Source organism: Chanodichthys erythropterus, chromosome 11 (genome assembly GCF_024489055.1).
Source record: "Chanodichthys erythropterus isolate Z2021 chromosome 11, ASM2448905v1, whole genome shotgun sequence".
NCBI lineage: Eukaryota > Metazoa > Chordata > Actinopteri > Cypriniformes > Xenocyprididae > Chanodichthys > Chanodichthys erythropterus.
In genome coordinates this window covers 20,181,500-20,196,772 of record NC_090231.1, presented here as the reverse complement: position 1 = coordinate 20,196,772, position 15,273 = coordinate 20,181,500, and the positions used below count along the sequence as shown (strand labels likewise).

General features: G+C 37.0%; 1 protein-coding gene across 1 annotated transcript; it reads left to right on the top strand.

Annotated features, from left to right (window-relative positions):
• Nucleotides 1-339: 339 nt before the first annotated feature.
• On the top strand, nt 340-3,922 carry lingo1b (leucine rich repeat and Ig domain containing 1b). Its single transcript, XM_067400705.1, has 2 exons — nt 340-351; nt 2,069-3,922. The coding sequence occupies exons 1-2, from the start codon at nt 340-342 to the stop codon at nt 3,920-3,922; spliced, it is 1,866 nt and encodes a 621-aa protein (XP_067256806.1).
• Nucleotides 3,923-15,273: the final 11,351 nt, after the last annotated feature.

The following is a 15,273-nucleotide window of genomic DNA, read 5'->3' as shown; positions in this document are numbered from 1 at the left end:
ATGCCCCTTTCTGCAGGCAGTTTCATTCGATCAAACTAGTCTGGCCTAATCCACTTCACAGTGCTGTCAGTTGTGTTGTAGTTTTCTCTCAGAGAACACTCTTTCTGCGTCTTGAAGTTTTCAATGTGCCATGATAATAGCTACCCTTGAGATATTCTATTGCGAACGTGCAAATACAAGTTGGCTATACATAAGCCCCCGGTTTCACAAAATGTTTTCCTAGTCCCAGACTAAAATGCCAGTTTGATGTGTTTTAACTGAAAGCAACGTGCCTTACACAACCCGATCTCACAGCAATTTGTATGTATTTTATGAGGTGGCTAATTCATACAAATTCGTATGACCTCACTCGTACGATTTCATACGTTTTTTGCCAAATCGTACGTATTTTACGAGTTGCCAAATTCATATGAATTAGAACAAATGACCTACCCCTAACCCCGCCCCTAAACCGACCCATCACTGGGGTTAAGACAAATCGTATGAATTCATACAAGTGAGGTCGTACGAATTAGCCACCTCTTAAAAAACGTACGAATTGGTCGTGAGATAGCGTCGGTCTTACAATATGTCAGTGCCATTGTTTTGTCTCAAGATGCACACCAGTAATGTTTTTCTAAGGCACGTTTATAAAAGTGTATAAAAATGTCTTAATTGAACTAAGGCCTAATCCTGGCTTAATCAAATCCCTGTCTGTGAAACCAGGCTAACATTTTCTATTCATAAAATATGCACTCTACTGTTGAATCTACTGTACATACAGTAGTATCATAAAGCTTCCATTGAGTTTGCATAAATGTATTGGAATTTACTGAAGCAAGAAGTATTTAATTCTGGGTCACTTTCACTTCCTTTACAAATGGGAGCTACTTAAAGTTTACCTAATTAATTATTAAAGCTGGCCTGTCTACTTAACATGATTTGTATTTGACTTGTCCAATTAGCAACCTCCTGCCTCATCGAATGCAACTCATGTGTCATTTTGGCAAGTTCTGTGTGTCTTGAGTTCCTTCATGTCAATATTTCACGAGTCTCTTCACAAGTCCTAAACCAAGATCTCCATCATTCTGAAGCACATAGCTGAAAGAAGCTATGAGATTGAGACTGAGTTTACTTAATCAATTCGGGAAGCATTGTTTGAAGGCTCAGAGGTTTAGAATGCTTACTATTTTGCACAGGAAAATAGTAGAGAGTCAAAGTTGATTTGGATTTAACCTGATAAGAACTGAATTGTGGTCCCTAGGCCACACTACAGTTCTACTCTAAATGCAGTCATTAATCATGTTCAAAAGAAAGAAAAAAAATTCAGATTACCATGTATTAAGTTAAAATGTCCATAACAATAGATATTTGGTTCAAATACCAGATAATAATACATATGATTTTATTTATTTTTTAAAATGGCAAATAAATCGTTCTAGATTAATTTGACTGATTTATGTACCTTGCTGTATTTTTATTTTTTTATTTTTATAGTATACACTGTGGTATACCATCTGCTATATATGTGTGCCATGCTTCATTTTAAAGGAATATTTTATTGTTTCTTTTTATTTAAATTATTTTATTATGTAATTAAAAGTTCTGCATTTTTGTGTATTCTGGAGGTTGCATTATAATAGTACGCTTAAATCATTACTAATTTATGGTGGTACAAACCATTATTGAACATTTATTTTCAGTGCAAAAAAGAAAGTACCACTGGCCATCAAAAGGATGGAAACTACAAATTACACGTCCAAGATATTTTAAAATAAATAAAAAGACTATTTCTGTGGCTATGCTTCTCTATGGTCCAGTGCTGTTTATGGTTGTTTTCTTTTTCTCATAGAGTCTTTTACTTTTTAATGCCTCTGTTATATCATTAATCAAAGCTCTGAGTTGCCTTTACACAGCATGTTCCAGTGCAGTAGTCTGTTACATTTTTTAAGCGTCAGCATTTTCTCCAACACCATCTTTTGCTATTTTAAGAACATGATTGTCTCTCAGCTCCTTTGCATTTTTTCTGTCTTGTGGAATGAATTTTGTCCATATTGTGACCCAATCTCTCTACCCTTTTTGTCAGCAGGTTACCATCAAAATGGTGGCCAGAGAGGCAAGTGGGCACAGCTACCTGGTGGCATGCTGGCAGCCCATTCTCATCCTGATGCTGGGTACCGTGCTGTCCGGCTCTGCCACTGGCTGCCCCTCTCGCTGTGAGTGCAGTGCCCAAGAGCGCTCGGTCGTGTGTCATCGCCGGAAGCTGATGGCCCTCCCCGAGGGAATTCCCATTGACACAAGGCTGTTAGATCTCAGCAAGAACCGTTTGAAAGCCATCAATCCTGAGGAATTTCTCAATTACCCACACCTAGAGGAGCTACAGCTTAATGAGAACACCATTTCCGTCATTGAACCAGGGGCCTTCAGCAACCTCCTTGGCTTGCGAACACTGGGACTACGCAACAACAAGCTGAAGTTGATTCAGCTGGGTGTTTTCACTGGCCTCAGTAACCTCACTCAGTTAGATATTAGTGAGAATAAAATTGTCATTTTGTTGGACAACGTGTTTCAAGACCTCTACAACCTGAAAGAGCTGGAGGTGGGGGACAACGACCTGGTGTTCATCTCTCACCGAGCTTTTCATGGCCTCAGCAGCCTAGAGCAGCTCACTATGGAAAGATGCAACCTGACCTCTGTGCCAACAGAAGCCTTCAGTCATCTGCACAACCTGATGACCCTCAGGCTGCGGCATCTGAACATCAACACCATTCGAGACTTTTCCTTCAGGAGGCTTTATCGACTCAAAGTCTTAGAGATAGCAAACTGGCCTCTTTTAGAAACCTTGACCGCGAAGTCCCTCCATGGACTGAACATCACAACCTTGAGCATCACAAACTGCAATCTCACTGCCGTCCCTTACGTGGCCATTCAGCACCTGGTGTACCTTCGATTTTTCAACCTGTCCTTCAATCCGATTGAGGTTGTGGAGGGCAACAAAATGCACAATTTGCTGAGGCTCCAGGCTTTTCACTTGGTTGGGGGCCGGCTAGTCAGCATCGAGCCTTATTCCTTCAGAGGACTCAACTACCTTCGTGTTCTCAATGTATCCAGCAATAAATTAAGCACTTTAGAAGAGTCTGCCTTTCACTCGGTCGGCAATCTGGAGACACTGGCTCTTCATGACAACCCCTTAGCATGCGACTGTCGTCTCCTCTGGGTCTTTCGCCGTCGATGGAGACTTAATTTCAACCGCCAGCAGCCATCTTGTGAAACACCAGAGTTTTTGCAGGGTAAAGAGTTCAAAGACTTCCCGGATGTTCTCCCGACAAATTATTTCACTTGTCAGAAATCTAAGATCCGAGATCACAAAGCCATTCATAGATTTGTGGATGAGGGGACCACTGTCCAATTCCCTTGCCAAGCAGATGGAGACCCCGTTCCCATGATTATATGGCAGTCTCCAAAAAAGCAATTCATCACAACTAAAAGCATTGGCCGGCTGTCGGTGTCTCCTGATGGCACCCTAGAGGTTAGATATGCCCAAATTCAAGACAATGGCACATACATGTGCATTGCCATCAATGCAGGAGGTAACGACACCCGTTTGGCTCACCTACATGTTCATAGCTACTCTCCCAATTGGCCCCATCAGCCTAATAAGACCTTTGCCTTCATTTCAAACCAGCCCAATGATAACAGTGCCAATGGAACTGGTGCGACGGATCCCTTTCCCTTTGATATGAAGACTCTCATAATCGCTACCACCATGGGGTTTATCTCTTTCTTGGGAGTGGTGTTGTTCTGTCTGGTGCTCTTGTTCCTCTGGAGTCGAGGGAAAGGCAATGCCAAGCCAAACATTGAGATTGAGTATGTGCCACGGAAAGTAGATGGAGAAAACAGCCCGACTGAGGGATCTCACAAGATCAGTATGAAGATGATTTAAAAGACTAATCACCATTGTGTGTGCATTAAGTGAATAGGTGTTCTTGACAACAGACTTATGTTGAGGGAGGAATGAGGGCGTAATCTTTGCACCCCTTACAAAGTTATGAAAAGAACAATGTTCTGACACAAGCCTTTTACATTTTTTTTTACAGACTGTACAGATCAATCACACTGAGATTGTGTCCTTAAAGGGAAAGCAGACAAGTCATTTGAGGGTTTCAAAAATCTGTGTACTTGTTTGGGTAAGTGTTGAAAAACATAGTCCTGTTGAAATTTGTGCGAAAGCCAGAATCCAGAGGACCGGTATAGATTTATACCCGTCCCCTCGTCTCTTTTTCTGTACATAATGATTTCGATGTACACTGGGCAGTACAGTGGATGAATGCAGCCGATCAGAGGATATGGATTTGTCGAGCCTACTGGAGTGCATGTGCTATATCTAGATACATGCAAAGTGTATAGGTCTAATTAAATCACTGTAAATGTCCATTACCAACTCTTTATAAGAGATCAATTTGTTTTAAATGATTTATCGATTAGACTTGACAATCATCAATATCTCAAAGGTCAAGTATTAATCATTAATTATGGTTTGATGGTGCGAATTCAGTTTTGACACCTTACATAGTATCATAAAGCCAGATGTAGCTTTGAATTTAAAGCCATTTGCTTTGACTGAACATGTGACAAAACTATTGGACCTTAGTTTTTATTCACCCACTGGTGAAAAGTTTACAATTTTATTGATTTAGTCATCAAAATGTCATCAATTTGCCATACTATTATGCATTTTCTACCACTCTCACAAGGCAGGAGTTACTCTGTGTAGGTAAATGTGTTCTACAACCCTTAAAACACTTACAGTGTTGTTTTTGGGACAATGGATGGCTGTAAAACATATTAAAATTACAAGCTTTTATACTTCAATGTCTTTGCTTATTTATTTTGCTCTGCTCTCTGAATTAAACCTTGAGAGCTGGTGAGGTAGGAAAATTGAGACACTGCGCAGCTAAGAAGCTCTCCCTCACACACCATATTACTATTCAACATTTTCTGAAAAACATCTTTTCTCTGTAAATACTCATTTCAGTGTTAGTGGATGGAACACATAACATTGGCAGTGATTTGAAATGTTAAATGAACCTAAGATTATAGGTTGAGACCACTGATCTATATAAATGACTGTGGTGAAGCCACCGAAAGTGTTCAAGCAGTTCCCTACTGGCAGTGGGCATCACTGAATTACAGCCAAAACCACCCGCTTTACAGCATATCAGTCGTATGTGAATAGTTTTTAAAATATATGTATATTAATTGATACTTTGAACGTTATCTGTAATGTTTATGGTCTTTTTGGGCAGGACAAGTAATATACAGATCTCATTAAGATGGGTGTGTCTACTGCACACTGCCCACACAGGTAACTGAACTAACACAAAATACATTTCTTTATGTACGCAATTATGCAGGAAATATTAAGCATGAACATATCTGGGATTTTTAACAGAAATTGATTCAAATATACATTGAATATTACAATACATACAATCCCCCTATTACTAAATTGCACTATATTATATTAAAAAGGTTTACCAGGCATCATTTTGCTTGGAGTGACAGTATAAATGCTGTATAAATAAGCCTCATATCTTTAAATCTATATGCAGTCAGCGTCATTTCTCTGAATAAGTTGTGAAGCGTGTATAGGCCTATCATTTCCTGATGCCTTTTTGTTGACTAACGTTCACTTCTCCTGGAAACCGTTAAAAGCTACAGGTCAGCTCAAATTCTATGGATTTTTACTAGCATGACAGTTTGTATATGAAGTGTTATTTGAATATATGTCTAAGCTAATTATTCATTTAACCAATTCATTTAGTCTTTATCTTTACTGCTTCGAAATACATGTTGTTACCAAAAACACTGTTGAATCATTTAGTTACTGTACAAATAAAAACAGTAATATATGACACAACATAATTACATAACAATAGTGAATGAACAGTACATGACGAATTAAGTTGTATGAGCATGCCTTACAAATCATAAATCTGTTTTCAGATTTCAGAAGAATAATTGTGACATTTGTAATATAATGCTGAGGCGTCTCGTCCATCAGCTGATCTGACATTCACAACTGTAAGATGAACATAACTTTCAATAAATAGAAGAAATTCCTGACTCTAAACAAATAACCATGTAAATGGTTAGGATGTTTGCGTTGTAAGAATGTGCAGGGAGACTTCAGATATAAAAATGCTGACTCGTTAGGTAATGTTTTCTCATTAAATCAGATGATTTCCTATTAATTGAATAGAATGTGAAAGAATACTAGTTAATATCAAAACGGCGGCACAGTGGCTTTACTTTTTATGATGTCATGAGCAATCTAGTCATTTATATAGATCAGTGGTTGAAACCCTATGAATCTGCAAATGGTAATTACATTAACTCAAAATGCATTTGTTTTTATCCTAAAGAAAAATAAGGCTTGACAGGCTTGGGGAAAAAACTGAGCAAAAGTCACAGTTTTCACATTTATATATATGATCTACCGGGTATTGTTGTTAAAAAAATCCCTTAATGCTCTAAAAATTGTCTTTCATTGTTATTTTTGAGAATGGATATGCATAAGTGTATGATCTCCTAGAACTAATCTACAGCGATAGACAATGTTGTGTATTTATTTGCTCTGTTTAATAGATTTGAGCTCCCTGCAACTCAAAGCCTGGCATTTCCCAATACTCACCACACACACACACACACACACACACACACACGAACACGAACACACACACATACAAATTTGACTTCTAAAGTAATCTATAACATGTTGTAACAAATCCACAAATATTCAGACATGCTTTAGTTTTTGAATGCGCTGGTTTAGACAAAGCTACCAGGGACAAAGCCACGGCACAAATCAGGATAGGACCAACTTGACAACCCATCATCTCTTACAGGGGCATAATGGAAAACATGTCAGCTGAAGTCAGAGCCCTCATGTTTAAAAGGGAAGCGATAGTTGTGTAATCTTCCTGCCTTTTATCTACCGAGATGACTTCCAAACAGTTGGCCAACCAGCGCAGCGCTTTAATACTGAGTAACTACAACAGCAAGGGAGAGAGTGGGAGTGGTGAACATTAATAAGAGAGGAAGTGGAGCATCCAGATGCCAGTGAGAAGAAAGAAAAAAAATGAAAGAATGGAGATGATTAATATTTAGGACCATTAAGAACAAAGCCAATATGGAGGCTGTGTTATTCAAAAATTATTAATTCAGGTTAATACAAAGCTAGATAAAATATTAACTACCATTAACTAAAATATGAATTAAAATTTTAAAGATGAGGATGTATATTTCCTTGGATTACTTTAGTATCTATTTTGTCATTTTTATATGAATCTGTTCTGCCTCCTTGGCTTTGTGACTGGAGGTTTCAGTACAGTTTTTGGAAATGGTGTCACACTACATTGTGATTGACAATCTTTTTTTTATTATTTACAGATGTGAATTTTTTTTTTTTTTTTTTTTTACTCTAGTAATTACTGAATTAACAGTCTTAGGCACCAACATACTTGAACAAATTTGCAGGTCTGACTGTAATTCATCATAATGAAGGTCTCTGCTATTGCAATTTGTAGATTACTGTTAAAATGACCATGTGGTTTATTAATACTACAGGGTGTGTATGGAATCCAGTCTAACATTGATCTGTGATACTCTGGGAACTTCTTAGTCTTTTATTATGTCAGATTGTGCCACTTTATTCATCATGTGGAGTTATTTACCCTCTGTCTTATGAAGAGTTTGTTCATCTGTCATTTCACAGTAATAGCATGGTGAACAACCATCAACCAATCAGATCTGAGGGACAAGTTCACAGTTTTTGTCAAGTTTATGCTTACAACCAGGCTTAGGTGCTTCTGCATCAGTGTTATTCAGCTATCATTTCTCTCTGATTTAAGGGATAAGTTATTGTTTTGAGGGTAGGACTAAATTTTCGGGAAAGAATGTTGTTCCAGGATCAGCAAATCAAAGTGTTAATATCTTGACATAATTTGTATTCTACATTAGATGTATTCTACAAGGCAGATATACATTATAACAGGAAAAATGCTGAACTTCACATTGTGTGATAGATTCTTTTGACAGAATGAGTAAAGCAAAGGAACACTAATTAATTTGTACTTTATAATCATTTTTTTTTCATCAGAATATCCGCATATTTGCATGTCCCTTCAACCTTATAACAGTGCTCACCAGTAAAATCCAGTGATCAGTTTTTGCACAGAAAAAATATTTAAATAATATTGACTGTGAATAATGTGCAATGATATTTACAGTCGAGACCACTATTAGCCAGTTTTGCTCTCAATTTAAATTTATTTTTCTATAACAAGGTTAAATGGAGAACATGTTTTGAAACATAAATGCCATGGGTTAATGATTTCAGTTTTTCAATAAAATGTGATTCAGTTCAAGAAATACTAAGTGATACCTATTACCCTAAGTACATTAATTCTGCAGCTACTGTGATGGGACTGAAATAATGTAGTGCTTTGATTTTTAGGAAGCTGTAGCCACATTGTTTAAAAACTGGCCATTAAAAACAAAACACAATGTTTGACAGTAATCTGAATATTAAGGGATACATCCCCTGGATTGTCTCTAGTGTTTGCTAACCTGATACTTCAGGCCTGAGGTGGGAAAATATAATTTCTGGAGAGTTTAGAAGTAACCTTCTCATAGTATTTTTCCTGAAGGTTTTTCACACACACATATAATAAGTTGAAGTCTGAAGTCTTTCTTATACAAAAATATATTTTGTTAACTATGTGCCACTGAGATATTCACATAGATTCTATATGGGTCAAGTTCAAATGAACAGTGATATGTTACAATAAACATTATGTGCATCTCTATATAGTTCATGATAATGTTGTTTAAAGTAAGGTACGATGAAATGCTAAATTGAACTAAATTTAAAAGTCTAGTCATTTTTCAAATTGAAAAACTCTTGGCGTATCACACATGAGCAAGAGCAGGCATTCCTCTCCTTCCGGCAATATGCATTTATGCATTTATCAAATATGGAGCTGCTAGTCAAGGTCATTTTGAATTATTTGAAGGCATTTCTTATTTTCCAGTCTCTTTAACTGTTGGCATGTAGGCACCGAGCAACAGCACAGCACTATAAAACACTGTAGGCTTCCATTAAGTCTTTACTACATCTCAAGAAATCATAATAAACTGTAGAAGGGATGCTGTATAAGGCACAGCACTACAGTAGACTATTATAATGACATAATATTAGATAAAGCTCGGCCAAAAGATATAGATTAAGAAATGACAGTTTGATTTTCTGTCACCATTCAGTTCTATGAGCAGCTAACAGAATAAATCAAGCTTGGAGAAGATGTATGGGGAGTGAATTATTCTGGCATGTGGTCTTGCTTTTTATGCATAAAGCTGCGAGGAGACTGGCTCACTCACCGAATGGTTTTATTTGTAATGCAGCCTCTCTGGTGTTATCAAGTGAAGTAATTTTGTAAAGTTCGCAAACAGCCATCTCTTGAATAAGATAAAGGCACAATGGTGTCGCTCTTCTTGGGGCATTACCTATGAGTCACACGATAGACATGTCTCTGCATTTTTGGCATCTTTTTTGAAGCCAAGTCCCCAGTGTAGATTCTCTATACAGCTGTTGTACTCAATAATGTCTGATCATTACTTTTCAATTAACTCCACCGATCAAACTTAGCTCTTAGATTACTAATCAGTTTAGCCATGGTGAAGCAGGAAGAGAGCCCTGCAGCAGAGAAGAGTAATTACAGGCAGATTGGCCACTGTTGAGAGCCAATGACACAAAGCCTCTGTGTGATGGAGGAGGATAGCACTCATCAGGGTCTCACAGGCTCACCACATGCGCACACTGCTCCTCATGCATTCTCTTTACATAATGCCTTCTAGCCAGGAACACCTTAAGAGTACTATAAATCAGAAGCAGTTTAGTTTAAGTTTGATGCTGTCATTGTAGTGATCCTGATTATATTTATCCTGGTTGTATAAATGTCACTCTTTTAAGAACATTTTCACTTGTTTGTGAAAGAAAAAAAAAGTAAATCTAATATTTTGATTATGGTTCACCCACCTTAGAGTTTTACTCTCATACATTATAATTTATTCAATGCTAATGCTAAGCTAAACATTATATATATGAGAAATATCTGAATGTTTTTAGAATATCATTACCATACTAAACCATAGGCCTGTCAATGATTCAAGGTGAGTGATGAGTCAGTTGAGGACTCGGTAATGGCTCTGAATGATTCGCTGAGTGAGGTAGTCTGATTCAAACTGATAGGTCACTGGGCGATGAAGAGCGCTGCGGAAAAGGGGATGCCACATGAAGGGTTATAACGAAAGTGAGCAAAGTAACTCCTCTACAAAGTACTCGCCCTCAAGGCCGTTAGCGATGGGTATATGTCATGGTCACTTCAAGGAAGTAACCTTTGGTATAACTTTACAATTAGTTAATATTAGTTAATGTATTAACTAAAAATGAGCAATAACCTTAATAAAAATACAACTGTTTATTGTTAGTTCAAGTTAGCTCAGTTCCGGGAATTGATTAGATCGTAGGAAACAGAAGCAGATCTGAATCTGAATGCCAGTTCATATGCAAGTTTATATATATATATATATATATATATATATATATATATATATATATATATATATATATATATATATATATATATATATATATATATATATATATATATATATATATATACACACATATTATAAATTGTATATTGCCAAAAGTATTGGGACACCCCTCCAAATCATTGAATTCAGGTGTTCCAATCACTTCCAAGGCCACAGGTGTATAAAATCAAGCACCTAGGCATGCAGACTGCTTCTACAAACATTTGTGAAAGAATGGGTCGCTCTCAGGAGCTCAGTAAATTCAAGCGTGGTACCGTGATTGGTTGCCTCCTGTTAGGGATATCATAACAAAGTGGAAGCAATTGGGAAAAACAGAAACTCAGCCACGGAGCAATAGGCCACGTAAAATCACAGAGCGGGGTCAGCGCATGCCGAGGCGCACAGTGTGCAGAAGTCCGCAACTTTCTGCAGAGTCAATAGTTACAGACCTCCATAGTTACAGAAGTGTGGCCTTCAGATTAGCTCAAGAACAGTGGAGAGAGAGCTTCATGGAATGGGTTTTTTTCTTGGCCGAGCAGCTGCATCCAAGCCTTACATCACCAAGTGCAATGAAAAGTGTCGGATGCAGTGATGTAAAGCACACCACCACTGGACTCTGAACATTTTGGGGATGGCCCCTTCCTATCCCAACATGACTGTGCACCAGTGCACAAAGCAAGGTCCATAAAGACATGAATGAGTGAGTTTGGTCTGGAGGAACTTGACTGGCCTGCACAGAGTCCTGACCTCAACCCGATAGAACACCTATGGGAAGAATTAGAACGGAGGCTGTGAGCCAGGCCTTCTCGTCCAACATCAGTGCCTGACCTCACAAATGCGCTTCTAGAATGGTCAAAAATTCCCATAAACACACTCCTAAACCACGTGGAAAACCTTCCCAGAAGAGTTGAAGCTGTAATAGCTGCAAAGGGTGGGCCAACTCCATATTAAACCCTACAGATTAAGAATGGGATGTCATTAAAGTTCATGTGCACATAAAGGCAGGCGTCCCAAAACTTTTGGCAATATAGTGTGTGTATATGTGTGTGTGTAATGTAATATATATATATATATATATATATATATATATATATATATATATATATAAATTAGGGCTTTAATTACATTAATTAATTTAATTAATTACATACTCTGTGATTAATTAATCTAAATTAATCGCATACATAATGTTTGCTGTGAAAGTATTAAATATTTAAATTCAAATTAATCAATGCAGGGTTTTTCCAGGGTCAAAAATGGTCTTTGGTGGTGACAGACATGGTCATCCACACAAACAGTAAAAAGTGCCCTACCCACGTGATCTGCGAGCCTGATACTGACAATAAAGTACCCGTCACTCTCACTGTAATTCTTTCTTGCCCTCTTTGCAAAAAAAAGAAAAAAAAAAGTTATTTTATAGCTTTGTAAGAGAAGATGTTTTTTAGCTAAACCTGAAAAGTATTAAAAAGTAGCATTTTATATTAACTAATAATATAATTTTCTACCATATACAATTGAATGCACCTAGCTAACAACTTGCTTTGTTCTGGTTTCACCTCACTCCAGTCTAAACTAACTGATTTTATAGGTAGGCCTAATTTACTACACATTGTCATTTAAATAACCTGAAGGCTAATTAAGGCTAATTTTACTGACCACTCTTGCTAAATGGGGTAAGCACACTTATGTTCTCATTTCAGAGTTGTTCGAGTAAATGATTCATTACAGACCGTGTGGACAGATCCATAGACATCATAAGTTGTTGCCATGATTCATTAAAATTAATCTGTTCAAATGAGTCGTCACGAATTGGACATTAGCGGACGTTGACGCGTTGCGTGCGAATCGCAACAGTTATTAGGATATCGCAAAAGATTTGTCAAAACACTTCACCACTGGATAGGATTTTCTTTTTGTTTACTGAAAGTGTGGGTTATGTCAGCTGCACTTGCACTTGTCAGAAAAGATGAGGTGACGTTTGAGCACTATTATTCACACCCAGCGGTTATTCAGGAAAAACATTCTCTGAATGTGCCTCGTGAAACATGGATTCGGTCTTACGAACTTTTAGCATCGTGTCAGTTGATTATTATGTGTGAGGTAGAGAGAGTGCAAAGACGGTGCTTACTTTGAAGACAGTGGAATTTGTCCACTGACAAGTGAGTTTGTGAATCTTTGAGATTGACTCATTAAAAAGAATCAGTTTGTATGAGTCATTTGTTTGTGAATCGGTCATCACAGCTTTGTGCTGTGTCCGCAGTTGTGTGCAGGAAAAAATGGAGCACACTCTACAGATGTAATCTATCACCAGTAGTCTATCACCACCTCATGAGATGTTATCTGATGCAACCGCATATGGATGCCCACAAACTTTAGATTTTTAGCAGTCTGGAGCCGAATGGTACCTCACTGGAACAGACTTTTTGAATCATCAACTCACTACACAGCAATGCACTGGGCATAATTTCCATCAAATGTGCTTTCAGGGCACTTATATTCTTGAGTGCAGAGCAGTTTTCATCCCAATTGACCAGTGAAGACAGGTGGCACATTGGCTCTTATATTAGATTACAGGGTGAGATACTGGCAACCATCAACATGCTGAAGTGGTATTTAACCATAGCAGAGTAGAGGGGAGGCAAAATATGAATTAATGGAACTGCTCCCATGTGTTTAACAGCAGTAAGTAATAAAGTAATTCATATGCTTTTCCTCTCTGATAGGTGCTGCCAGCTGTGTCTGTGCTGCTTAAGGAGATGACAGGCCTCTGATGCCAGCTTGGGAATGATTAGGAGGACTACCATACCAAAATGCCAGCTGCTGTGACTTTCTATAAGAGTAATCACCAACACTATGGATGTGACCGTATGGACATGCCAAAAAGCAATAGTCCAGGGTTGTTGAGATTTACTACAGCCTATACTTTAAACTGGGTATCTACCTTATTTTTCAGGGTGGAATTGTGCAAGACTTCCAATTCATTAGCCACTATAGGTAAATAACTACAAGAATAACAAATAGTAAAACTATTTGCACTACAAACCAGTGTGTTTATCATAATCAATCAATCAATAAATCAGTTTTACCTTATTCTTTTTCTTTATGTTCACAGTGCACACTGAATAAACAAACATGAGTAAATGGTTTTTGTGATCCATTGCCACAAAACATGTGAAAGGGATAGGAAGGAAAACCACAAGGAAAGAGAGAGAGAGCAAATTAATGTTTTTTTTAATTAACAGTAAATTATGATTCACTGTACACTAATTAGAGCAGTGAGGGTGCTGGAGAGGCGCTTAGCTTTAGTTTAAAATGAACTAAAACACACAATTAAAGGCAGTCCATGCACTGTAATTTCCAAGGGGCATACTGAAAACTCTCCACACAGCTCAGATGCACTTTGTAGATTTCCTGCAGCCACAGAGCTACTGTAATCCATTTAAAACAGTTAACATGCATCAAACTATACTATTAGTTAGTGTGTAATGTTGCTGTTTGAGCATAAACAAAATCTGCAAAGTTATGACGCTCAAAGTTCAATGCAAAGGGAGATATTTTCGTTTAAGGACTACAACAAACGGTTGGTAGGGACTACAACAAGCTTCTTCTGATTTCACTAAAACATCAACCAAAAAAACCCCATTAATTTTTCATACATTTTTCATTCATTTAGTGGTCATTTTAACTGATGATAATAATAATCATAATTTAATAATACTGTATATTTATTCAATAATTGTTTAATACCATATACAGTGATGCCGTGAAACGGTGATAATTTCTGAGAAGGTTATCGTACCGTCAAAATCTCAAACTGTTACAACACTACACGGAAGATTCCCCCACCCCACCTCCACTGTTAAAGAAGTAACTCAGTAACTATAACTCTGAGTAAATTTTAAATTTTACTTTTTAGTTTTACTTGAATACATTTTTAGACTGGTAATTTAAAGAAAGTAATAGTACTTTTACTTGAGTAGAATATTTCATTACTCTTTCCACCTGTGACAGGAAGTTTTATTAAAGCTACACTATGTAACTTTTTTTGTTCAAAATTAACTCATTAAAATGTAAATAATGAGTCAATACATCTTCAATCCTTCTTCCAAAACTTATTTTTATATTACCCTGATTCACTATGTTAAGCCTATTATAAGTGTAAAAGTATTATAAATGGAGTCAAATTAAAATTATCTATATCAATTCTTTGAGGTGTAAATGTGATTAAAACATATAGGCTATTTTCATATCAGCTTGTTTGTCTTGCTGTGTATTTCACACAACAGGTGTCCTTGTCATTATTAATGTCTCTCCCTTATAGTTTTAAGAAATGCCTAGTGTTTGATCATATGTTGTATATTGACTAACATTGGTATGTACACATAAAATATAGCTAATCTTATTATAGAGCTTTTTCATTTACTGTTACATTTACATACCACCATTACAATTATAGTGGTTAGAAATATATTATTAGATTGTTTAGATAGATTGGACTTTTGGTTTGTTTTCATCAGTTTCTTTTGTTCTTAGTTTGTCTGTCTTCACCTAGTTTCTCAGTTAATTTCTCAGTTTGTCATTTCGTTCACTTGTTGTCATTTAACTAGCTCATTTCCCTGGTGTATAAATACTTCC